Source organism: Gadus macrocephalus, chromosome 19 (genome assembly GCF_031168955.1).
Source record: "Gadus macrocephalus chromosome 19, ASM3116895v1".
NCBI lineage: Eukaryota > Metazoa > Chordata > Actinopteri > Gadiformes > Gadidae > Gadus > Gadus macrocephalus.
In genome coordinates this window covers 15,895,904-15,922,558 of record NC_082400.1, presented here as the reverse complement: position 1 = coordinate 15,922,558, position 26,655 = coordinate 15,895,904, and the positions used below count along the sequence as shown (strand labels likewise).

At 47.4% G+C, this 26,655-nt stretch overlaps 3 protein-coding genes across 9 annotated transcripts in view; 2 read left to right on the top strand and 1 right to left on the bottom strand.

Moving 5' to 3' along the window:
* Positions 1-5,324, top strand: part of strip2 (striatin interacting protein 2) — a 29,491-nt gene extending 24,167 nt beyond the window's left edge. For 3 of the 4 annotated variants that reach the window (XM_060039001.1, XM_060038999.1, XM_060038997.1), the window contains 2 exons: positions 190-394; positions 1,933-2,229. In XM_060039001.1, the coding sequence (XP_059894984.1) occupies positions 190-394; positions 1,933-2,195 (468 nt within the window). In that variant the 3' untranslated portion in view covers positions 2,196-2,229. The other variant, XM_060038998.1, reaches the window with a different exon arrangement.
* On the bottom strand, positions 4,926-8,038 carry morn2 (MORN repeat containing 2). 3 transcript variants are annotated; one of them, XM_060039037.1, is made up of 6 exons: positions 7,965-8,025; positions 7,765-7,831; positions 7,284-7,352; positions 7,066-7,172; positions 6,762-6,898; positions 4,926-6,319 (listed from the first exon to the last, which is right to left on the bottom strand). In XM_060039037.1, exons 2-6 carry the CDS (start codon positions 7,769-7,771, stop codon positions 6,217-6,219), a joined length of 423 nt encoding a protein of 140 aa, XP_059895020.1. In that variant the 5' UTR covers positions 7,772-7,831; positions 7,965-8,025; the 3' UTR covers positions 4,926-6,216. The 3 variants fall into 3 exon arrangements, with proteins under 3 accessions (XP_059895020.1, XP_059895021.1, XP_059895019.1); XM_060039038.1 differs by having other exon boundaries at positions 7,066-7,169; positions 7,765-8,038; XM_060039036.1 differs by having other exon boundaries at positions 7,765-8,035.
* Positions 8,039-8,239: 201 nt separating this feature from the next.
* Positions 8,240-26,563, top strand: dhx57 (DEAH (Asp-Glu-Ala-Asp/His) box polypeptide 57). Of its 2 annotated transcripts, XM_060038993.1 has the most exons (25): positions 8,240-8,365; positions 8,843-8,888; positions 8,991-9,206; positions 9,377-9,760; positions 10,107-10,346; positions 10,698-11,728; positions 12,073-12,266; positions 13,419-13,540; positions 14,296-14,491; positions 15,526-15,650; positions 16,218-16,351; positions 16,461-16,515; positions 16,868-17,082; positions 17,206-17,322; positions 18,324-18,420; positions 18,721-18,894; positions 20,457-20,657; positions 21,540-21,816; positions 22,260-22,355; positions 22,574-22,657; positions 22,960-23,097; positions 23,594-23,668; positions 23,785-23,919; positions 24,800-25,000; positions 25,613-26,563. In XM_060038993.1, the coding sequence occupies exons 3-25, from the start codon at positions 8,998-9,000 to the stop codon at positions 25,754-25,756; spliced, it is 4,644 nt and encodes a 1,547-aa protein (XP_059894976.1). In that variant the 5' UTR covers positions 8,240-8,365; positions 8,843-8,888; positions 8,991-8,997; the 3' UTR covers positions 25,757-26,563. The 2 variants fall into 2 exon arrangements, with proteins under 2 accessions (XP_059894976.1, XP_059894977.1); XM_060038994.1 differs by lacking the exon at positions 8,843-8,888.
* Positions 26,564-26,655: the final 92 nt, after the last annotated feature.

The following is a 26,655-nucleotide window of genomic DNA, read 5'->3' as shown; positions in this document are numbered from 1 at the left end:
GAATATCGTTTTTCTTTTCATAATTACCAAAACTTAAAAAAATGCCATGGCTAAAATGTTCTTGCATAAAATCATTTACCACTTTTTCACAAACTTAAATTGTTCATACATTGTAATCCCCCATTCCCTCCATTCCTCCCTCCCCACACCCAACAACCAACTTGTCCTCCTCCTCCTCCTCCTCCTCAGATGCTGGTGGTGTTCAAGTCGGCCCCCATCCTGAAGAGGGCGCTGAAGGTGAAGCAGGCCATGATGCAGCTGTACGTGCTGAAGCTGCTGAAGATCCAGACCAAGTACCTCGGCCGGCAGTGGAGGAAGAGCAACATGAAGACCATGTCGGCCATCTACCAGAAGGTCCGCCACCGGCTCAACGACGACTGGGCCTACGGAAACGGTGAGCGGCTGTCGGGACTCTTATCGGAAACAGAGTTAGCGTTTAGTTATTTTGTGCGTTATTAGAGGTCCCATGACATGCCACCAGGTGTGAGTGGGATCAGCCGTTATGAGCCGTTTTAAAAATCGGCACCTTATGACATCATAAGTGGGCGTGTCCACCTAGATGTGTGCTGGACAGATCAGTCTACCGGCCTACCCAGTGGACCCAGTGGCAAACGTTGCTCATCTATCCGTCACACATCTAGGTGGACACGCCCACTTGTGATGTCAGAAGGGGCAGATTTCCAAAACGGCTTGTAACGGGTAACCACACTCCCACCTGGTGGCATGTCATGGGACCTTTAAGAAGTCAGTAAAGGCTTGCGATGCAAACCAACAGAAAGCAATGCGACTGTCACTATGTTAAGAAGTCAAATACGGTAGATAGATAAAAACTTTATTCAGTTTTTTTTTTATGTTTATGTATCAAAGTGAGGTAGACTGTAGTGGATTTATTTTATATTTGTCAACATACTATTTGTGAAACAAGTTGTAATTGTGATGCCTACAACAGAGAAACGTCTCTTCATGACTTTAATGACGGGAAGGGACCAGAAGGGAGATGGAGGGCATTGAACCCATAATGCATTATCAAAGATGGGATTGAAAAATAAAATAATTTCAGCATATGTCACGGCCACTTCACAGTTCAGGTTAATTAACGTCTCAATGTTCTAGCTTGTACATCATTTGGTGGGTGTGTGTGCGCGTTTGGGAGTGTGGGTACGAGAATGGAGCCAGTTGCTATGGCAACGGAGAAAGGGAACTCTCGGGGTCAAGGATCCTTTCGGGGAAACTAAGTGTTCTGTCACAGAGAGAGAGAGAGAGAGAGAATTAATGAGGAGATGAGGACACATCTTAAACTGCTTGTTAGGTTGTAAATAATGATGATTCGGAAAACGTTTTCCATCTTCATTATATGAATCATCTTTTCGAGAATGATATTTCTGCCTGTAATAATGGATGAAAGATTAAGTGTCCTCTCCTGGGCAGTGGTTTAGCCCATTTTAATGAAACGTAGGGGGACATTACCGTCGGGACATTCATACTGTGCTGCTTCAACTGTCGTGGAAGGGAAAAAACAAATCCTTAAATCATCCCTTGGGCTCAAACTTTTCCACCAGACGTGGTTCTGTCCCTGGGGGATAATCAGGGTTCATGATTTGTTTTTTTAAAGGCTGACTTGCGTAACGCGTATTAATTGTCCTTGTCAGTTCCCATAGCATCGAGTAGAAGCTACATTCAAGGCCTTGAGTTTGTTTTAAGATGCCCAATCAGGGCACAATCCAGTTTTGTTTTCTTAGCGATTAAATAATGCGTTGGGTTGTTTTTATTCGTATTTAGCATCTTATGTCCGTCATTAAAACATCAGTTTTAAATGAAGAAAATATTTTTTAAAAAAACTTGAATCGGCCCAGAAAACTCCTTCCAAAAGCGTCCTCCACTCCCCTCCTCTAAAGTCTCCCTCCCTCCCTCCCTCCCCCTCCCCCCCCGTAGACATCGACGCGCGGCCCTGGTACTTCCAGGTGGAGGAGTGCGACATGCGCGAGAGCATCGAGAAGTTCAACGGCCGGCGCTACGACCGCAGCCGCGGCGGGCCCGCCGGCGGGGAGTTCACGCCGGTGGACAACTGCCTGCAGAGCGTGCTGGGCCAGCGGGTGGAGCTGCCCGAGGACTTCCAGTACAGCTATGAGCTGTGGCTGGAGAGGGAGGTGTTCTCCCAGCCCATCCAGTGGGAGGGGCTGCTGGAGAGGCCCTGATGGAGGAGGAGGAGGAGGAGGAGCAGGAGGGGAGAGGGAGGTGTTCTCCCAGCCCATCCAGTGGGAGGGGCTGCTGGAGAGGCCCTGATGGAGGAGGAGGAGGAGGAGCAGGAGGAGGAGGGGAGAGGGAGGTGTTCTCCCAGCCCATCCAGTGGGAGGGGCTGCTGGAGAGGCCCTGATGGAGGAGGAGGAGGAGGAGCAGGAGGAGGAGGGGAGAGGGAGGTGTTCTCCCAGCCCATCCAGTGGGAGGGGCTGCTGGAGAGGCCCTGATGGAGGAGGAGGAGGAGGAGGAGCAGGAGGAGGAGGGGAGAGGGAGGTGTTCTCCCAGCCCATCCAGTGGGAGGGGCTGCTGGAGAGGCCCTGATGGAGGAGGAGGAGGAGGAGGAGGGGAGAGGGAGGTCTATTCCCAGCCCATCCAGTGGGAGGGCTGGCTGGAGAGGCCCTGATGGTGGTGGAGGAGGAGGAGGAGAAGGTGGAGGAGGAGCAGGAGGAGGAGGAAGAGGAAGGAGGTTTTGGTGGAGACATATGGGAGGGAGGAGGAAGCGGGAGATTCTCTGCCAGTCCATAGACTGGGAGAGTGGTGCTGATGGTGGGGGAGGAGGGATGGAGGAGGGGGTAATGGGAGAGACAGAAGGATGTGGAGGGTAGGTGTTATTATGAGAGCAGGAGAAAGATTTGGGGGGGCGGTGAGTGAAGATGATGGGTGCAGGCATTCTCCCAGTACGGGAGAGGGAGAGAGAGGGAGAGAGAGGGAGAGAGAGGGAGAGGGAGGGAGAGGGAGGGAGAGGGAGAGAGGGAGAGAGAGAGAGAGAGAGAGAGAGAGCGAGAGAGAGCGAGAGAGAGCGAGAGAGAGAGAGAGAGAGAGAGAGAGAGAGAGAGAGAGAGAGAGAGAGAGAGAGAGAGAGAGAGAGAGAGAGAGAGAGAGAGAGAGAGAGAGAGAGAGAGAGAGAGAGAGAGAGAGAGAGAGAGAGAGAGAGAGAGAGAGGACCTACTGAACACACACCAAGTTGGATAAAGCTTGTGCCGACGACTACTTTGAGGACAGGTTGACCAGCGAAGAACGGAAATGTTGTAGCAGCTAAGGATCTGCAACAGTTACACACAATAATATAATATATAATAATAACCGTAATCACAAAAGTAATTTTCTTAAACGTTGAAGCTGACTTCAAACGACACATACTTCCTTCTTGATATGTAGTTGGGTTTATTTGTATAACTGTGTGCGTGTGTGCTTTAAAGCGGTTTGATTAAGCTGTTCAGTTTTTTGTATTTATTGACGTTTTTTTATGACCGTTGAATGGCGTCGTTTGTTTGTAATGTGTTATTTATATTCACTGCAGCCATGGCATTTTTTTGCTCCGAATTCACTGATGTGAAAGCTTTTCTTAAATCTTTATTAAAACAGGACTTCTTTGGGAACTCACCACTTAAGATAGTTTTGATAAACACAAATAAGCTAATAATTGGACACACCCAATAGATATATACTGTATATACCACCAGTAAGTTTATGTATTTGAGGATGAATAGGTTAAAGGGGACCTAAACTACTCCTGAACATAGGGGTAGGCTAGACAGAATTCCTCCACCTTATCATATTTTATTTTGTACATTACTAGCATAATACAATAATATATGTATTCTAATTCTGACAGCCTCGATAGAGTTTATTGTGCAAGCATGGGACATAATTTTCATGTTTTTGTATATGCATAAATATAGATTATTGATTTATCTGCCCTAAAGTGATTATTGACTGAAAGATGTCTGCTGGAAGGTACAGGAGTCTGTCTCGCCCCTTCCCCGGCCACTATCTCGCTATCCTGCTTACCGGTCGGCCTGGCAACGGCACGATAACTTACCCAAGCTCCAAGTGGCCTTGGTGGGCAATTAACCACCCCTCCCCCAAGCTGAGAAGAACACACTTTGTCAAACAAAATGGTGCTGTTTGTGTTTTTATGAAATCTCTGAAAAGTCTTTACTGACTGAGATTTTTACTCCTTTAAAAAACAACTCCAACCTACCTAAATAAAGTGTTGATGGTCAGAATGTTTTTTCTCTAGTTTTCTAATGTTTCTGGAAGTTTCGTCCACTGAAATGCGTGAATAAGCACATACAAAAGATCTATGGTTTCCGTTTTGTATCCTTGCTAAAGTCTATTTGGTAGTTTCTCTCGGCTTGTTGGAAGATTTGTCAAATTTGTTTTATAGAATGGTTATTTCTACATTGAATATTGACTTGAGCTTCTGTGTATGAACAAAAGTGCATGGCTGCATTTTAATCTGTTCTTTGGAATAGCTGTTGAATATCACACTTTTACATTTACGGTTTTGTGTCTAACAATGGTTCCAGCACAATAATACATTTTATATTTTTTTTGCGTTGGATGTGGAATTAAGAGAATTTTACCAGTGTCTGTTTCTCTCTGAAAGGCAATATCCTGGAAAATAATAATAGATATTTTCTAGCTTCTCAGGTTAGCGGCGGTACGATGATATAACGGTTTTTAAAAAGCTTCCTCGATATTCAATATCGGTTATCCTTTCTCGTTGTATACCTGGGATCCACACACTCGTGTCCCTAGATAACCGTTTGTTGGATCAACTTCAGATTGTATTGTGTGATACTCGCACAGGGTCATAGAGACACTGGATACCATATATTGTTGAGTTTGTAGACTTATACTTGTAAGTATGTTACACCAACTTTAGTTTTTTTAAACGTGCCAAATTTGAGTGCCATAATGGATAGTTGTTTATTTTTGTGTGTTTAAAGTACAGCCTCCAGTAGGCAGTGTTCATCATGGAGGCCTTGTTCAAAGGCTGTTCACATCAAACGAATATTTGTGTTTCGCAATACAAGATCTTTTTATTTTTTACTACCTGAAACTTGTACAATCATTACAAATGTAGTTTTCTTGGTATGGTGCTTGGATGTTTTAAGCATCATATTAATAAGTGTGCATTTATTGTGTTTTTTTAATTTGTTTTGCAGTTTCACATATACCAAGGTTAGCTTAATACAGTGAATATGTTCAGGGTTATGTGCAATGACTGATGAATAATATATGATTACTCAGAAGGAAAATATCAGAGCTGCTTCAATTAAAAAGGTTTGTCCAAATTACGTTTGATGTTTTGTATTGTGTTTTATTAACTGTTATATGTCAGTGTCTCATGAAGAGTGCACAGGTGCCACGGCTAGAACAGAAAGGCGTATTCAGTTCAACTGATAAATTAATGAAGATTATAAAATGTATAGGCCTATGTGAGGCAATTAATAAGACACTGATATCTATGACACTGTTAACAATTATTTTCCAGCAAAGAATAGCGGGATCGTGGAGAGACACACACGCACACAGACACACAGACAGACACACAGACACACACAGACACACACACCTCCGGGTGATGAGTGAGTGGTTGGCATACAGATGTTGGTTGGTTACAGGCATATTCTATGCCTCATCTGATTGGACTGCGGGGGATTGAAGTGCTAATGCACTGGCTTCCATTCTACAGTACATTTCCTCTCTCATGGTAAGTTAATACAAGCACCATGAGAGGATAGAACTCACAGCGTGGCTCGAAGGATACATAAAACAATGTTTACAAAACTACTGTTTAACAAATACATTTGCTTAACAAAAACGTGACGGACGAGATGTCCATGCAAAGTGAAAAGAACGAATGTTTAGTACAACACATGAATACAAAACAGAGTACAAAATCCAAATTGGGTTAAGAAAATAAAACATTGACACATAATACAATTTGTCCTTCCTCTATTAAACATGCCGGTGTGGAAGTTAATCAAAATCAAAATGAGGTTTTTTTCCTGCAAAATTATTGACCCGCTGCGGCAGTCCACTCGTATCCGGTACACTTGCCATAGGCAAGGTCTTATTCTTCATGTCTTTATTCTTCATGGCTTTATTCATGTCTGAGATTACTTACTAGGCGCATTGGGCATTACCTCCCCCGGAACCATATACAAATGTGTGTATGTCTGTGAGTCAGAAATTATGTTGCAGTTTGAGGCCTAGTGCTGCTTTGCCATGGAAATCTCCAGTCCAAACCAATCCCTTTGGGCATGTGAAAGTCCCTTCTCCTTCCAGCCTGAAACACAGAGAGACGGACACACACACACACACACACACACACACACACACACACACACGGTGGAACTATATCTTGCATTGGCACAGATATCAGCTAGCGGTGTTTTGCATGCCTGTTGAGACCTGATATTCGCATCAGTCTGTCATTGCCTTGGCAGTAATTTCCAAACTTGGAAAGTAAATATGGGAATGGCATCCAAATATGGGAATGGCATCTCGATGCATCCTAGGAGGCTTGCTCAAGGAGGTTTACGTAACGACCGTGGGCATTGGGCATCGAACCCACAACCATTTGTCTAGGCAAAGATTAAAAAAAAGAAATCATAGCAAAGTGTAGCCTCAACAGTACCAACTTATGATTTTCCCACCTTGTTCCTTTGAGAAACTGTCTCTTAACCCCTGACAATAGCGGCATACTGAAATACGTAAACTCCTGATACCTGTTGTCGAAGAAGGCGCCCGTGTACTTGGACCCGTCTGGGAAGGTGTAGGTCCCTCTACCGTGGTACCTGTTGTCCTTAAGCTCCCCTTCGTAGATCGCCCCTGAAGGGTACGCTACGGTTCCTCTGCCGTTCATCTGGGGGAAGTGACGACGACAATTATGCCAAATTAAAAATCAACCCTCTGATCTCGTGGATGACTCACAGCATGAATACAACTATAATCTAACAAGAAGACACCTTAGTAGGAGATTATTGTTTTGATCACTCCCCTCACCCCATTTCTTACACACATCCATCCTACCTGATCCTCCTGCCACTCTCCGGTATACACGACGCCATTGGCTGAACTCTGTTGGCCCGTCCCACTTCTCATCACTACTCCTGATTCAGATTTAATGCTTTCTCCTTCTGAAAACACACCAGATATGAAGAGAGAGAAAGAGCCATGGACAGGGAAAACCCAATGTTATCAAAGGGCCAATCAAGCCAAAATGATTTTTGGTCGTTCGTTTCACTCACCATAACTGTCCCCATTCGGGAAAATGTAGGACACTTTCCGTGGACCTTCGTCTGAAAGTCCACTCTCCTCTGAAAAGATGGGTTACATTTACATAAAAATATATATATTACACACACACCAAACTGCAATTCATGTATTTAATAGCAGAAGCAGAAGCAGGTATATAGTATACAAACATACACAGATCCATACAGTTTTGGGGAATAGGGACCTCTTTCAGTGACTTTGAATTTAATTTATCAAATTTATTTCAGTCATATCAATATCTTTGGATTTTCTTTGTTTCTTATTGTTTGATAACTTTAAACAATCACACCAACATAGGTCACCATGAAGGAGGCTGGCGGCAGTAACTATGCATACTCTCTTCTTCTTTCCCAAGAGCCCTTTAAAGGGTTCTATGTGGTGGACAAGATATAAAAGTCTCCATTGGAGAAAGGACGGAGAGAGAACACACCTGACCAACGCCGATGTCCTTACCTGACATCCTGATCTCCCGGCTCCTGCTGCTGGCACGCGGTCTGTCAGGACACACCTTAAAACCTTCCTGGTGACATCATATGTTCTTAATGGTTTTAGTGGAACCAGCTTGCAGACTGATTATGCAAAGTAACTAACGATATAGACTTGATGAAGAGCTTAAAGGATAAAAAAACAGGTTATAGGAGAGTATACACCACCAAGTATTTCTTCAGAAATGAAACAAAGTCCTCTGCTCAGAGTAAACAGCCGTTGCCATAGTGACCGTCAATGCAACCGGCTGTTGTTTGTGGGATAAGTTTTGGTTTCCTGTAAAGAGCACGAATAATAAATAGATTTACATAGAGAATAAGATGGAAACCACGCAGTTATTTATTTGAGAAGGTGAATGCAAAAATAAACAAATCCAAAAATAAAATAGATATATATAATTATAATAGGTATAGCGTTACCGGGAAAGCACCATTACCTTTGACCTGTGAGCGCTGACCAATCAGAGCGCAGTCAGGCTGCCGGTAACTTCATCAGCTGTGCTCGGTTTGGTGGCTTACACGTTTATGTTGTTCATGCTTTACTCAACTTTATACCAGAGGATTTGACTGTAAGTATTAATGTATTTCCCTATTGTGCTCGTAATACCCCCAGCCGTGACTTCGAGAACACTTTACAGCGACTCCCCGCATGTTAGGTTACATAAGGATGTGACGTTAGCTTCAGCCGGCTAGCTAGCGAGCGGAAGCCACAAAGCCGGTATCTCCCCGGTGGGTCTGCGGTGAACCTGATGCATCTTTATTAGGGATTCACATCGTGGTGTGGTCCAGGCAGTTAACTATAGGCATCAGCTAGCACACATTTTCCATTGTATTGTATCATTCTCGCCATCAGCTCTGTCGGCTGATTTGTATCCAGAAAAGTGAGCATGACGCTGTAGCTGAGAGCCGTGTAGGGTCTGCTTCATCTTCATCTAGCCTTCACATGCCTTGTGACGTTTGCTTACTTAAACTGTTGTTTGTGTTTCGGATCTGGCGTTACCGGTGTTAATAATGTTGAACATTCACACATTCGTTTCTTTTCATAGCTTGTTTTTTGCGGATTAGATGGATGGAAAGTGAATAAAGTTAAAGGTAGGCAGATGAGGTTGTCACCATTGTAGCTTCATACTGTGTTCTTCGTCATGTCCTTGTTTTTAACCATTTGCGTGATCTCACTTTCTTCCTGGTTTCCAGAAGAGAGATGAGTACAAGGAGGAGAGGTGGGCCGAATAGAGGTGGTGGGAGATTCAACAAGCCAAAAGCCGCAGCTGCTGGACGTAGTCGAGGTGGTGGTGGTGGTGGTCGTAGTGGAGGAGGAGGAGGAGGAGGAGGAGGTGGTAGCAAGAAGTTTGGAGACTGGGATGAAGGAGATGATTTCAGCCTTGACTTCGGACCCAGCCGCTTGGCCAGGTAAAGCCTAAACAAATAACCAAAAAAAAAATACTCTAAACAAACAAATCTTAAAAATCAAAGTCGAAAGTGAAAGTAAATCTCTCTTTAACTAACCCGTACCTCCATCCTGTCGTACCTTATTATTAATCTGTCCCCATGTTGTCCTCTCTCTGTCTCTGCCCCTGCAGACCTGTGTTAGGCAGAGGCGGTGCAAGAGGAGGTGGCCGGGGGGGCAGCAGGGGTGGGGGTCGCGGTGGCGGTGGTGGTGGCGGCGGCGGAGGCAGCAGTGGTCGTGGTGGAGCTGGACGTGGCAAGGCTAGCGGTCGAGGAGGTGGAGGTGGTGGTGGAGGAGGAAGCAGCAGGGGGAGGGGTCGGGGTCTGCCTCGGTCCCTGGTGGCAGAGAGGGACCGGTCACAGCCTAAACCGGTGGAGGTGGTCACGCCTAGGGCGAAGCCTGAAGGCGTGATGAGCATCATGCCCATGCAGACCATCTCCATGACCAACGAGAACCAAGAGCTACTGAAGGAGCTGCTGAAGGAGCTGCAGCTGCAGGACCTTGAAGAGAATTATGAGTAAGTGCAAATAGTTAGTTTGACATTTTCAAGGCAACACATTGTATTTCTTTATCTTGGTGTGTTCTTACCCTCTGTTAGCTTGAGCGATGCACAAAGTACCTTTGATTATTGTTCATAATTAAAGCGCTTAGAGTGGCAATCAAATTTTTTTAATTGCAGTGTGTATGATTTGAGCCACTCGCAGTGAGTTGGCAGGAGCCTTTCAGAATTAATACCATTAATTAACAACCGCTATGATCCAAGATCTTTATTTTTTTTTAAAGTTCTTAAAGTTATTTTTAGAAAGATAAAAAACACTTCTTTCGATAAGTCTGAGTAAATCTTCCCATCGTCTCTTTCGCAGTGAATCAGGCTCAGACTATTATGAAGAGGAGGAAGACGAGGAGGAGGAAGAAGGAGAGGAGGAGGAGGAGTACGATGAGCTGGACCACCGTGAGGACGGCCAGTTCTGGAGGACTCACGACCAGCCCGTGGAGAAGGCCGAGCGGCCGGTCGGCCCGGTGGAGATCGAGATCGAGTCGGATGAGGAGCGACCCTCCCCGGAGCCCGTCGTCTCTCTGTTCGCCGTCGGTAAACTCTGCAGGTGAGCTTCTGACGAATCCCTCGAGTCTCACTCATCTACATTGACTTAAAGCTGACATATTATACCCCCAGGTGTGAGTGTGATCACGAGTGGGTCGGTCTACCTAGATGTGTGCTGGATAGATCAGTCTACCAGCCGACCCGGTGGACTGTAGCCAACGTTGCTCATCTATCCGTCATACATCTAGGTGGACACGCCCACTTGTGATGTCAGAAGAGGACTTTTTTCAAATGGGCTTGTAACGGCTGATCACACTCACACACACCTGTTGGTGTGATATGTCACCTTTAAATGCTTTCCCGTTCACGCCGCCCCTCTGCCCCCCCCCCCCCCCTCCGTCTCCTCCCCCAGGTACGGCTTCGACCGCGAGCGCAGCCGTCTGGCGCTGGAGGCCAACGGCGGGGAGTTCGGCGCCACGCTGGAGCGCCTCCTCAACCAGGTGTTCGTCGAGCGCTTCGGCATGAAGGCGGTGTCCCCCGACGGCCTGCAGGGGGCGCCCATGGACGAGTGCCTGAGCCAGCGGGAGGAGGAGGCGCTGGCCCTGGCCGCCATCTACGGCGAGCGCTTCGAGGAGCGCATCGCCAACTCGGTGTGGACGGTGAGCCTGGACCTGGAGTTCCTCGCCGACAGCCTCCACAGGAACAACAACGGCAACAACCTCGACAACGGCGGCGGCGGCGGCGGCAGGAGCTACGGACGCCGCCACGGCGCCCCCGCGCCGATCCTTCTGCGCGACGTCTGCCGCTTCTTCCTGCGGGGCCAGGGCTGCCGCTTCGGCGACAAGTGCAAGTTCAAGCACCAGATGCCCACCAAGGGCCTGCGGTCCGGCGGGGGGTCCCCGGACCCCACGGGGCCCAGCCAGGCGGGCTTCAGCAGCTACGCCCCCCACGAGTACGAGCTGATGGTCCGCTTCCCCAAGGGCAACCGCTACCCCTTCCAGCCGCCGGTGGTGGCCTTCAGCACCAACGACGAGGCGGTGAGCGGCGCGGGCCGGCTGGCCGCCACCGAGCGGCTCTTCGCCGAGGCGGCGGCGGCGGCCAAGTGCGGCGAGCCGGTGGTGTACACGCTGATCACCTGTCTGGAGGACGAGGGCGTCCTGGTGGAGCTGCTGTCCGCCGCGCACCACAAGTTCAGCTCCCCGCCGCCCGTCCTCACCCCGGTGCCGCCCCCGGCCCCCCCGCCCGTCACCTACTCCGCCTCCTCCTCGCTGATACCCTCCGTCGGGGGGAAGAGCAAGGGCGCGGCCCGGGGCAACGCGCCCGCCCCGGAGGGCAGGGTCAACGGCGCCGTGAGTGGCGGGAACCAGACCGCCAAGCCCGCTCCGGCCAACAACCACAACGCCACGACGCAGCAGCGGCGACCCGCGCAGACGTGGAGAGAAGGTGAGCGAACACATCCGAGTTTTTTTTAAATCCATAGCGGAGGCTTCTGCCCGATCACTCTTCCTCCCTAGGCTCCATAAGAGAGCAGGAATGAATCCCACAAGGGAAAGGCAGGTGCTTCAGCAGCATACACGAAGGAAGGTCAATATAATCAAATGAGAATCAATATTGCAAATCAAGGTAGATTAACAATAATATTCAATGTGTAAACATATACGACTGGCTATGGTGTTTCGGAGAGTAATAAAATAAAGGATGTAATAAACTATGAACATGATCTGCATGTATGAGCTGTCGCCGGGCCAACGATGTCACGCCTTCTTCCTGTGTCTTGTCTTGTGCAGCCAAAGACAGAGATGACGTGGAGGTGGAGGAAGAGGAGGGGGACGAGGAGGAGGACGACGAAGGCGGGGCGGTGAATGTGGAGACTGAGAGCTACGTCCACCTGAGGAAGCAGATGGTGAGGAAGCACGAGTACAAGATGGACAACGTGCTGCAGGAGAACGGCAAGCTGTGCAGGGACTTCCGCAGGAAGCCGGTAAGACACCACCTGCTTCTGAAACGTCTTGCATGGGTGTGTTCACTGGGAGGCTGTCGATGGAAATGTAGTGCGAGTCTATTAACCCATTCCACTATGTTTAGCATTAAAATGTCTTCATTAGGACCCAACACCTTCAGGTGAACCCATCTCGTCTTCAAGGGCGACCTTAACAACATAAAGTACAATAACAACATAATAAGAACATCTTTCTTAATAACAAAAATAAACACGAAAAAAACATTACATTTACACTTAAACATCTTTCTATAAATTTCGACTGGACAGAGTGCAGAGTGTATCTTTAGTAATAAGAACAAGGAAGGGTTAGTACGGGTAAGTATATGCGTTTAATTATTTTATCTGTTAATGGACAGGTAAGTTAGCCTGGCTCCGCCCGCCTAAGTACTTCCGCTCAATTTGAATTTCCCTTCAGTGCTAGGTCTGGACCTGCTGTATGTAATTTGGTTTTCTGGGGCCGCCACAGCGGCGCCCAATCAGCGAACAGAGGGCGTGTCTGAGAACAATGACGATGGCGTGTTGTCAACGATTAGACCCAGCTTCGAAAGTTGACTGCATACATCATCTCTGGCCTTACTATAAAATATTGATTTACAATGTGCAATTTTTCCCTGATAAATTAAATTCGACGAACAAAACCTGCAGCTGTCGTTGACGGACATTTTCGTGCAGACGCGCAAGGGGTTTGGTTTGTGTACAACCTGCGCGTGATTCCCGGCGCATGACATACGTCACAACCAAACGTTAGCGATTGGTTATGGCAGATCCAGAGTGGCACTGGGCAGATCCAATCATTTTAAACTTCAACAGACACCCGCCTTCAAGTGAGTTAACGTTTGTCAATTGATTAGGTCCAGACTCTCTGTACAAATGAAATGAAGTGAAGTACGAGAGTCTGGTAGAACCAGGATGGACCACAATTTCCCCAACAAAGAAGTATAGTGTGGATGACAACTCTGAAGTCTTTTGCTTGTACGATATGACGAATAAAGAGGACAAGAAGAAAGGGCAAAATAAAAATGGGTGGCAAGTTGGCAACAAACCAATATCACTTAAATCTCCTATTCATCGGGCTTGTGGACAGTGTGTCACCTCCATTGCTCATGTGTTGGGTCTGTTTTTCGCGTGCAGTCTTCCAGGCGCTATGACGCCATGCTGCAGCAGAGGCAGAAGCTCCCCGCCTGGAAGGAGAGAGACCACATCCTGAACCTGCTGGACGACTGTCAGGTGCTGGTAGTCAGCGGCATGACCGGGTGAGGCACCGCCATTATCTCCTGTTTATTGTGGAGGGCTTTGAGAAGCTGTCTTTGGTTAAAACGATTTTTGTTAAGTGTCTCACATCGGAAGGATTGAACTGCGTTCAGAAAATGGATGAACTTTGCTGTGAGGAAACCTAAGACCATGAAATTAAAATGATTAGGGTATTGATGTTTTATCCATTCATCAAATCCATTTAATTCACCTTCGATCCTTTATGTTCATTTATTTGATATGTTTCATAATGGTCTGTTTGTACCAGTCCTGTCCTCACAAAAGTAAAAGGAAGTTACAATTCAGATTTAGTCCTGATGAAAATATAATAATTCTACAACGTGAATAATATTGGAGATTAACTCATTCAAACTACTCCAAATTAATCCCTTTTTTGTTGGATTTCTCCTGATTTCCTCAAACCCTAACGCATATCAAAACGTCGTACTCTAACGTAGGATTGTGGATGTAATCGAACTTTGATCGTGATTCCGATATTTGGGTCAAACGATCTCCAATATAATCGAGTTTAAACTATTTATTTTTTGTATATTTATTTTATTCATTAAATGTTTTATAGAACAGCTGGATACATATTAGTACATTATTTTCTAAGTGTTTTTCTGGAGAGAAAAGCTGAATAAATGCATCATGTATTCAAACTTAAAAATAGTCGTGATTTCAATACCAAGATAATCGTGACTCATTCATTTTTTTTTACCGACTCTAACACCATCTACCCCTACCCGGCCCTTAGCTGCGGTAAGACCACGCAGATCCCCCAGTTCATCCTGGACGACACGCTGGCAGGGCCGGCGGACCGCGTGGCCAACATCATCTGCACCCAGCCCCGCCGCATCTCCGCCATCTCGGTGGCCCAGCGCGTGGCCGAGGAGAGGGCCGAGCGCCTGGGCGCCACCGTGGGCTACCAGATCCGCCTGGAGACTGTCCGGGTACGGTGGGGGGGGGGTCAGGGTGCTCTGGGTGTTGGTTTAATCATTCCTCCCCAGGCTCCGTAAGAGAACATGAATGAGTCCCACAAGGGAAATGCAGGTGTTACAGCAGCACATGCAACGGGAAATCAATGGAAACAAATGAGAATCAATATCGCAGACCCAGCGAGAATACCTGTGATGGTCAATATGTATCCACCGTAGGCTGCCAGATCCGCCTGGAGACCGTCCGGGTAAGGGGGGGGGGGGGGGGGGGGGGTTAACCTCCAAGGTTATGGGGCTTCCTTATTGGTGCTGATCAAGAAGGGGAAATAATAATGAGAAGATAGAAATAAAATGTAAGAGGATAGAAATAAAAATCGACTAAAGGAATATTTCTTTATGTTAATGTTTAATATCATCAGTCAACAGCTTAGAATGCAACGACAATTCTTAGTTGTTAGGACTAAGAAAGGTGTTGTTGTAATCTATTCTGTCGGACTCTGATTTGAACATTCACTGTAGTTTGAATGTGGGAGTCTTGACAATTAATTACCTCTTTTTAAATGATTTGTATATCATTTTAATCTATAGTGATTTATACTCTAGATTTTGTTTCACATTAATTTAGAAGTCCTTATTCTGAGTTCTGAATCATCAAGTAGCAGGTGTGTTGGTGTAAAGGCTCAGTCATGGTTCCACGTCGACGCAACGACCACGCGGACGCTTCGACACAGTCGTGAACACATCCGTTCCGCGTCGGCGTTTAGCGAGCGGACCAATCACAGCGCTTGCTGCCGCGTCGAAAGGACGTTTATGGGTCCGTGAACCCCCCCATGCGTTGCGTCGACGTGGAACCATAACTGAGCCTTTAGACGCACAGCGGGTATGAACCCCAGGCCCTCCCCTTCTCCATCCGTCTCCTCTTGACCCTAACACTCCCCAATAACCCAAAAAATAAATACTCTGAACAAACAAATCTTAAAAATCAAAGTCGAAAGTGAAAGTAAATCTCTCTTTAGCTAACCCTTACCTCGCGCCCCCCCCCTCCTCAGTCCTCGGCCACGCGGCTGCTGTACTGCACCACGGGGGTCTTGCTGCGGAGGCTGGAGGGAGAGGCGGACCTCCCGGGCGTCACGCACATCATCGTGGACGAGGTGCACGAGCGCACAGAGGAGAGGTGAGCTCACCGAGTCTGGCTCAACCGTGACCCCCCAAAGCACCCCTTGTTTTGGATGTTTTTTTATTTATTTATTTATTTAAAGGGACAGAACACATTAATAGACGTGAGCACCAGAGTCCAATATGTAAACGTTCCAGATTGAGCCATGCAGGCTCATTTTCATCTGTAGTCCCTATATGTATCTTGAAATGTACATTGGGACGGTTTGACACTATCTACCACAGTTATTTACGCAATTAAAAGCAGATATTTAACCTAGAACGTTTCTCCAGAATAAAACAAGCCCATCCACAGGTTGATCCATCCAGGGGATTTTTCTCTGTAAATCTTTGGGTTCTGTTCTTTCCCCCTCAGGTCATGAAAATGACAAACTGTAGTGACAATTTAAACCACTAGAGGCTGCTATTGAGAAAATGTGCATAGTGTAGTTTTAAGGTTCTTTTCACCCAACAAGACCTACTTTGGATATACTTATTGATCAGCCTATACTGCTTCTGTTCCGTCCCCACTGTGGCCCCACTGAAAGACCAACCCATGGTGATTTATTCCCGTTTTGTTTCCCAGTGACTTCCTGCTGCTGGTGCTCAAGGACCTGATGGTGAACCGGCCCGACATGAAGATCATCCTGATGAGCGCCACGCTCAACGCCAACCTCTTCTCCGAGTACTTCTACAACTGCAACACCATCCACATACCTGGTAGGGCCTGGCACCGCGAAGCGCACGGGGAATGTGCACGTGCTCACACTACTTAGACACGTGCCACACCCCGACTCTCCCTTCTGATCCTTCCTTTGTTCTCTTCCAGGCCGCACCTTCCCCGTGGACCAGTTCTTCCTCGAAGACGCCATCGCCAAAACCCGGTAAACAAAGAGAACATACTGTTGATCCCACCGCTGTGAATAATACCATTTTCGTATCTACATGAGGCACAAGGGAAGTTATGTTGCCTCCACAATAGTGTTAACTAGCTCCCGTGCCCCCGGCAGCTAAAACATCCCTTTTGTTTAATACCTGACGTAACATTGTTAAAGGGGACATATTATACCACCATATTATACCACCAGGCTGGTAGACTGATCACACATCTAGGTGGACACGCCCACTTGTGATGTCAGAAGAGGCAGATTTTCCAAACCGCTAATCACACATATCAGCTTTAATATTATTTTGAATAGAAACATGTATTCAGTATTGTTTTACGTTCCTGTGCAGCTACGTGATCGAGGACGGCAGCCCGTACATGCGCTCAGGGAAACAGGGGTCTGGGGGACGAGGAGGAGGAGGAGGGAAGGGAGGGTCGAAGGGCGTGGTGGACGACCAAGGAGACGACCAGTGGAGCTTCTCCTCGCTCTGCAAGAAGGACTTCGTCAAAGACTCCATCCCCGACCAGCAGCTGGGCCTGGCGGAGCTGACCATCCGGTTCAAAGGTCATTGGATACCTACACCACTGTCACACACAGCACAATGTGCAAAGTCCCCGACTCGTATGATTTTTACCTGTGAGATCCCACCTTGGCTAACCACGCCACTGCTTTCTGCACGGCCAACAGATGTGAGCAAGCCGGTGCTGAAGACCATCGCTGCCATGGATCTGGACAAGATCAACATGGACCTGGTGGAGAGCCTGCTGGAGTGGATCGTAGACGGGCCCCATGACTATCCCCCCGGTAGGACTGAACCCCTCCACCCCCGAGTCCTCCACACGCAGTAGGGTCAATACCATCAGAGGCCCTTTGCCTATAGGAGAGAGTGATGGCGTGATTGAGCAATACCATCAGAGGCCCTTTGCCTATAGGAGAGAGTGATGGCGTGATTGAGCAATACCATCAGAGGCCCTTTGCCTATAGGAGAGAGTGAGATGGCGTGATTGATCAATACCATCAAAGGCCCTTTGCCTATAGGAGAGTGCGATGGCGTGATTGAGCAATACAATCAAAGGCCCTTTGCCTATTGGAGAGTGAGATGGCGTGATTGATCAATACCATCAAAGGCCCTTTGCCTATTGGAGAGTGAGATGGCGTGATTGATCAATACCATCAAAGGCCCTTTGCCTATAGGAGAGAGTGAGATGGCGTGATTGATCAATACCATCAAAGGCCCTTTGCCTATAGGAGAGAGTGAGATGGCGTGATTGATCAATACCATCAAAGGCCCTTTGCCTATAGGAGAGTGCGATGGCGTGATTGAGCAATACAATCAAAGGCCCTTTGCCTATTGGAGAGTGAGATGGCGTGATTGATCAATACCATCAAAGGCCCTTTGCCTATTGGAGAGTGAGATGGCGTGATTGATCAATACCATCAAAGGCCCTTTGCCTATAGGAGAGAGTGAGATGGCGTGATTGATCAATACCATCAAAGGCCCTTTGCCTATAGGAGAGTGAGATGGTGTGATTGATCAATACATTCAAAGGCCCTTTGCCTATTGGAGAGTGAGATGGCGTGATTGATCAATACATTCAAAGGCCCTTTGCTTATAGAAGATGGTGTGATTGTAGCGAGGGTGAATGAGACTGTTGAATTTTATTTTATTTTATCGTCCTAATTGGTCGAGAACATGATTTGGTTTTGATATTTAGACTAGAGCTGAATCCATGTTAACGTTTGGATTAACATAAGACGGACAGAGACTGAGCTGTGTGGTTGACCTTCTCCCTGATGTGCTCCAGGTGCGGTCCTGGTGTTCATGCCGGGCCTGGCTGAGATCAAGATGCTGTATGAGCAGCTGCAGTCCAACCGGATGTTCAACAACAGGAACAAATCCAGGTGGGTCAAGGTCCAAGGTCATCATCACCGTGGCAACAAGCCTCCATAAACACGGGCCTTCTTACCAGACGGTTGTCTGTTGAGATGTTCTCCTGGCCGTCCAAGATGTGTGCCTACGTTTTAGTGTAGCTAGGTGTTAGTGCTTTGGGTTTGAGTGTAGAATGACCAGAATGTTTGTCACCTTTTAGCTTTCGTCACTTGGATGCTCATCTCTGTGATCACGTGATCCCATCCAGGGGAAGGAGCATTGAGTTATTGTGTGTTTCTGTGTGTGTGTGTGTGTGTGTATGCGTGTGTCAGGTGCGTGGTGTACCCGCTCCACTCGTCCCTCTCCAACGAGGAGCAGCAGGCGGTGTTCAACCGGCCGCCGAAGGACGTCACCAAGATCATCATCTCCACCAACATCGCCGAGACCTCGGTCACCATCGACGACGTGGTCTACGTCATCGACTCCGGCAAGATGAAGGAGAAACGGTAGGACGCAAGAAGCCATCATGTCACGTCTTTTCGCTTTTGCGTCAGACTCTTAGTTCATCGACTGGCTCCTTCTTCATGCTCCAGGAAATCAGAAAGCCGATAGTTTATCACGACTGAACGATTTGAATACAGCGAGTGTGTGTGTGTGTGTGTGTGTGTGTGTGTGCGTGTGCGCACGCGCTGTGTTGAGTAATTAAGAGGAGGATCGTTTGATGGATCGGTTAGTACCCTCAGCCAAAAGTTTCTGGGTTCAATCCCCATCAGTCAGACGCCTAGCCCCTACCTAAAGATCTGCAAACACTATAATCACTTTGGGTAAAAAAATCCACTAAATGTCTCGACGGTAGATTGTTCTCCATGTACTGGTATTGACCCGTCTGTCTGCTCGCTACCTGTCGCAGGTACAATTAACGGTGCAGAGGGCAGCCGTAACACCCTGCCACTTCAAGCCTTACACTTCTATTTGATTATTCTATTTGAGCTAGCGATTAGCTTCACATAAACGGTTAGCTGGAGACTGATTGGACCTGGTGTAGCCATCAGTCGACAGCGCACGGTGATGACCCCACCAGGGTAAGGGCTTCGATTCCCAGCTGAATGCCGAGGAACGTACGCACCCTTTGTAATTATAACGCGTCCACGCAATGGCCTAAGGCGGGATCGTGTAGTGGCTCCCAGCCGAAAGGTACCGGGTTCGATCCCCTGACGTACCACCTGCCCCATCTGGAATCACTGTTGGGCCCTTTGGGCTTTGTTCAGAGACGCTTCATAGCCACCGTGTCCCTCCCCTCCTACCTGTTGTATGTTGTACGTCCTGGCACTTAATGTACAGACTTACTGTATGTCGTACTTAGTTATGGTACTTGGTTATGTAGCATCTTATCCTAGCTGTGGTTGTTTATATATGTGTACGGGGAATGGGTTAACCTAGTGATTGTTGGTGCTTGACACTTGGTCCTATGAACATCCTTACTCAGGGTGTCCGCGCATCCTTAAAAAGTCTTAAATTCATGTTTCTAAATTGAAGGCCTTAAAAAGACTTAAATTCGTTACAAATCTCATATGCTGGTCTTAAATACTGTAAGTCAAGGTCATGAATTTGTCGGGGCAGGACTATTTATTTTTTTATTTTTCTCGGGGAACTTTTCAGGAAGGACATGTAGAGAGGCTTCTTTCTTGCTAGCTGCATATATAAACGATTATCTGCGTGCTTGCTAGCTAATCTGCAATTTCAAGGACAGTTGGCTGGAAGATGTCTGTTTCCAAAGTTGGCTCGCGTCTGTTGCCAACCCCCACCATCGCGTGTTTTAGGTCTTAAATTTCATTCAAGGTGGTATTAAAAAGGTCTTAAAAAGTCTTAAATTTGACTTGCTGAAACCTGCAGATACCCTGTACCGACAGCCATATATTGTTGTTTCTCTTTCTTCTGACAAATGCACTTTGGAAGTCGCTTTGGATAAAAGCGTCCGCTAACCGCCCTCAATGTAAATGGATGAAAAAACCCCCCTCTTCCTCACGACCCCCCCTGTGACTATTGACCCCCCCCCCCCCCCCCCCAGGTACGACGCTTCCAAGAGCATGGAGAGCCTGGAGGACTCGTGGGTGTCGCGGGCCAACGCGCTGCAGCGGCGGGGCCGGGCGGGCCGTGTGGCCTCGGGGATCTGCTTCCACCTCTTCACCAGCCACTGCTTCGAGCACCAGCTGTCAGAGCAGCAGCTGCCCGAGATCCAGAGGGTCCCGCTGGAGCAGCTCTGCCTCAGGTAGGACCCCCGTCCGTCTGTCCTGCTCGCTCTTCCTCAGGAGTGAGGCGAGAGATAAGGGGAGGACTATACTGAGGGACAAGAAATTAAAATATGAAAATATATTCATACAACTAATCAGCCTGTTTTTTTTTAAAGGTTTTACTTTTTTATTAATAAATACTTTGAATATATATAAATCAATAATTTATAAATACTTATCGGCATATTTATGTATATTTTGAAAGTATGAACCTGGCCCTACTATGAAAACATAAACATTTAATTAGAGTTATCTTAAATGAGTTTAGGATAACTCCAAATCTAATGAGGGTGTTTAAATTCTCTGCAGTTCTGAAACACAAACAAACCAATGTCCACGATCAAGTTCAACGACAAACTGACCACAGACACTTACGTCTCCATACCATGTAGGGCTTTGACTCCGAACTTAGTTATTCGAATATAATTAGAATATCAAACAATAAATCAAAATTCTAACGAATATTAGGCAGACCTTAATATTGGAACCTGTTATGGGCAGGCCAAGAGGGAGGGACGACGGAGAACCCCACGCAGTCTATTCATAATATTGTAATGACCACGGAAGAGGCAGTGAATGAAGTATTGATTAGACAGCGATTAGAAACCTAATAAACCGTTGGAACACGCAAGACCGGTAACCACAGCAACGCGGTAAACAAACCTTGCAAAGCCCAATCCAGGTCTTACCGAAGGCATTTAATGGGCAAAATATTATTAGTAAATATTTGAATATATTCTAATATTAATAATAATAATAATAATTAATAAACAAACAAACTTCGAATATTATTTTTGGGCAAAAGTCAAAGCCCTAATACCATGACACAACCCTCTCTCTCTCCTTGCCCCCCCCCTCAGGATCAAGATCCTGGACCTGTTCGCCGACCGCACCCTGGCCTCGGTCTTCTCCCGCCTCATCGAGCCCCCGGAGCCGGCCAGCGTGGAGGCGGCGGAGCAGCGTCTGCAGGACCTGGGCGCGCTGACGCCCAGCGAGATGCTGACGCCCCTGGGCTACCACCTGGCCTGCCTGCCCGTCGACGTGCGCATCGGCAAGCTCATGCTGTTCGGTGCCATCTTCCGCTGCCTGGACCCCGCCCTCACCATCGCCGCCAGCCTGGCCTTCAAGTCCCCCTTCGTGAGGCCCCGCCCCCGTCAACGCACACACACGTGCACTTACGCCCCTGTCACGCACACGCGCCTGTGAAGGGATTTAACGGGCTGAAGAGCTGTGAGATTAATTAGAACGCTAGTAGGACTTCTAGAGCGCTTTTGCTGACTCCAGAAACGCTTTACTAATGGCAAAGAAACAAACGAGGAAAGCAAAATTTAGATATTGGAATTGGTCCATAATAGACATACTTTTAACGCACATGTAAAAGCTCACTCAGTCATACAAGTCAGTCAGTCAGTCACGCACTCACTAACCAACATAGATATTTGTTGGCCCAAATGCATCCTAGTTTATCTAATTAGCTGGACTGAAGTTCTGATGACTACCAGTTATTTTCCGTACGAGTTGACCAGGTGTTAAGGTGTTTGACCCCCCCCCCCCCCCCCCCCCCCCCCCTCTGGCTCCAGGTGTCTCCGTGGGACAAGAGAGAGGAGGCCAACGAGAAGAAGCTCAACTTCGCTCTGGCCAACAGTGACCACTTGGCCCTGCTACAGGCCTACAAGGTACGCACGCACGCACAATAAAAGAAAAGTAATAAAATAAATAAATTGCCCACCCTAGCCTTAAATCAATAAATTATTTGTTTTGTTATATTTTGTGTCCACTTGATCGTGTAGTAAGCAGCTGATTTGAGTTGATCCTGCATCACCCTGTCGGGTTTCATTCACAATGATGATTGTCGATTGTTTATGACACACACTCGCGTGCCGTTTGTCTGCAGGGTTGGTGCAACGCTGCCAAGAACGGGAACCAGGCCGGCTTCCGCTACTGCCGGGAGAACTTCCTGTCCGGACGCGGCCTACAGGTCAGCCAATCACAATCCACCACCCTGAACCCTAACACTCCATATAGAATGGTTTAACTTTTTAACTGATGTTCAACTCCCAGCCTAAGGGCACTGGGTTCCAGATGAATACTTTATTTATCCCCTGGGGAAATTATTATTATTATTATAATATTACTACTTACTTAGTTATAATGCCATCAGTATGGGTTGGTTTAAAGGTTTAGCCTCGGGTCTTTGATGTCCTATTGGCCCAGGTCCTGCGTGCTGGGGCTTGTAGTTTGCGGTGCGTTTGATTTGTGTTCCATGTTTCCGACCTGCAGGAGATCGCCAGCCTGAAGAGGCAGTTCACGGAGCTGCTGTCCGACATCGGCTTCGTGCGGGAGGGGCTGAGGGCGAGGGTCATAGAGAGGGCCAGCTCCATGGGCACGGACGGGGTCCTGGAGGCCACGGGGTCGGAGGTCAGTCTAGGACTCGCAGGCGCACACACACGCATTCACACACACGCATTCACACGCGTGCACACGCATTCACACACACACACACACACGCATTCACACACACACACACACGCACACACACACGCATTCACACACACAGACGCGCATTCACACACACAGACGCGCATTCACACACACACACACGCATTCACACACACACACACACACGCATTCACACACACACGCATTCACACAGGGACCCACAAAATGTCAAACGTATTTCACCGTCAATCGGGATACTTTTTGCCATCATAAATCTGTACAAAAAAAAAGTACAAGTAAAGTTGGTACATAAAGTTGTTGATCGTCAAATGGCAAACCTCAGCAACCATAAGATCGAACTTTAAACGCTCAAATTCTGCTGTTGAGAGTGGAGCACACTTTCTCCCAAATCGACCTTATTTCACATTCAACCCGGCACAAATGACCAATCCCCTTTCCCCCCACTACCCTCAAGGCCAACCTGAACTCTGACAACATCCGTCTGATGTCTGCCATGCTGTGTGCAGCGCTCTATCCCAACGTGGTGCAGGTGAGAACACAAACCCCTTCTCCACGCTGTCGCAAAGCGGCTCATTCCAAACCCGATGGGTCCTTTGTGAACGCTAAAGCCGACTGGTGTCAACGTGCCTCCCGTGTCTCCCCCAGGTGCGCTCCCCCCAGGGGAAGTACAAGCAGACCAGCAAAGGGGCGGTCATGCTGCAGCCCAAAGCGGACGAGCTCCGATTCGTGACCAAGAACGACGGCTGTGTCAACGTGCACCCGTCCTCCGTCAACTACCCGGTAGGATTCGTATATGTTTTTTATGCTTTATTATAGAGGGGAAGGTACGGGAGACGGAGGGGAAGGACATGCAGCAAATGACGGAACACGGGAGGGATTCAAACCCCGGTCAAGCGATTAAAATATTTAATCGCATTGATGCTTTTTTCTATGCTAAATATCCCTTGATTTCTTTGTCCCATTAATTTCTCATTTTAATGCTCTTATCAACATGGAGAAGTGCATCGGCTTGCCTTGTGCATATGTTTTTTTATTGATAACAACATTGGCATATACTGATCAAAACAGGACGATACAAAAAAACAACCTGTAGTGCAATTAAACAATGAACATGCAAAGATACTGCGTTGAACATAGCAGTCAGGCTTAATAACGCGTTTAACTGACAGCAATTATATATATATATACCTCTATCTCGCGTCTCTCGTCATCCTAGGAGAGTTTTGTGGATAGTGAATGCTTTCCTCCCAGTGGACGGGTTCCAGGTTTGAATCCCAATGCCCACAGTCTAACTGCAGGCATCCTAAACCCTGCCTCCTCCTTGACGACAACATACAAAAAAGATGGGCGAATAAGCAGTTAATAATGGCTTTCGATTTAAAACTGTGGCAAGAAAAAAAATAAAGAGGCGGGAGTGAATTAAAATTGGCATGACTTGAGTCAATTCCTGCAAATCCCTTAATCACTGTTGCAGTCCACGAAGACTTCACAGCCCCCCTAACCCTAAATCCTCTAGAGGGGCATTTGAAAACTCCCCTCTAATCCAAGGCAAGAAGAAACCGTGAAAGAGTGCCCTGTAGAGGTTACCCCTCAAATGAATCCTGACTTTATGGAGTCTGTTCATGCGACACATTAAGAGTGATTTTGTTTTGCGCTGCAGGTGCGGTACTACGACAGCCCGTACCTGGTGTACCACGAGAAGGTGAAGACGAGCCGCGTGTTCATCCGGGACTGCAGCATGGTGTCGGTGTACCCCCTGGTGCTGTTTGGCGGGGGGCAGATCACCGTGGAGCTCCACAAGGGGGAGTTCCTCATCTCCCTGGACGACGGGTGGATCCGCTTCGTCGCCGCCTCTCACCAGGTGGGCGGGCCGCCGTGCTGGGTTCTGATTGGCTTTGAGTCATGTGATGTGTGGGGGACTTTTGGCTATGTTTGAGTGAAGAGTTTTATATGAATCGTAAATGTTCTAGACAGTCAAACGTCTGCCCGAAACGTTCGCAAATGAAGATAATTCACGATGTTTATCGGTTAAAAGAACTATAACAAATAGTATGATTCAACAATAGGCATAAAGGAATCTCAATTGTCTGTTTTGATTTGATACAGCCAGTGATAAGGTGGGCAGGTTTATTTACCTCCATTTACATTCAGGGGATTATGATTATGACGCTTTTTATCCAAAGCGATTCACATCCATTCATTCACACACCGACGGCGGAGTGAACCCCTCAGGGCGACAGCCAGCTCGTCAGGAGCAGTCAGGGTGAGGTGTCTCGCTCAGGGACACCTCGACAATCAGCTAGGAGGAGCCGGGGATCGAACCAGCAACCTCCCGGTTACCAGCCAACCTCCTGAGCCACTGTCGCCCTGATGTTAGGATCATGTTGTGTCAGTCATGTGATTCAAAACGGTACTATATACGTTCAAGTGAATCACACGGTGTGTGTGTGTGTGTGTGTGTGTCTGGTTCCAGGTGGCTGAGCTGGTGAAGGAGCTGCGTAGCGAGCTAGACCAGCTGCTGGAGGACAAGATCCGAAGCCCCAGCATGGACCTGTGCACCTGCCGGCGTGGCTCCCGCATCATCCACATGATCGTGCAGCTCATCTCCACGCAGTAGAGCCATCCCTCCGTTCACACTCCGACGCCCCGCCCCCCCCCCCCCCCCCCACCACCACCACCACCACCACTACAGGATATAGGAACCGGGACTCGAGCAGAGTCGGACAGACAGGGACAGCACCCTGGTGTCAAAACCTCCACCCTTTTCGGACACAAATTGGATTCCCGCTATCGTCCCTCATTCCCTTGGAAAAGCATATAAAATGGATATGCAGTCGATGTGGCTTGTAGTATTCTCAGTACCATTGACGTGATTGGATTGCTATTTCTTTGGAAAGGAAATTGTATTTATATCTTTTTTTTGTTGACTAGTCTTACCAGAAGCGCCTTGGTCGACTCTGAGGACTCTTCCCCAGTTAAAAGGTTGAAAGTTTTAGTTCAGCAAGGAAATCTATTTCCAGTGTAGTTTTTGTGCATACATTTTCGACGCATTTCCTGATAGTTCTCACTTTTTAACCTTACTTTTAACCTGCATTATTATTTTTTCCTTTGTAGGTTACGTGTACCTGCTCAAAAACTGAGAAACGTATTTCAAGTCCATATTGGATTTCCTATACGATCATGTCTGTATTTATAGAAAAACGCATGAGTGAGGAGCTCTGGGAGCTTCTGCATGCTTTTGTTCCACTTGCTCTACATTGACGGGATGTACACGCATGTAACAGAGGTCAACAACTGCTCAAAGGGGTCCCAAGGGCTGAACGGATGATTATTTAAATTTAGAGCTGCCAAAGAATCTGAAACTTGTTTCATATCAACTGAACACACCTGTTGGCTTGTACTGAGAATAAAATAGCATTTTTGAGTCGGCTTTGCTCTGTGTGAGGCCATATAAACTACATCTCACTACTTCATTGTCACCGACTCAACGTTGAGTGTTTTTACTAGCAGTTGCCT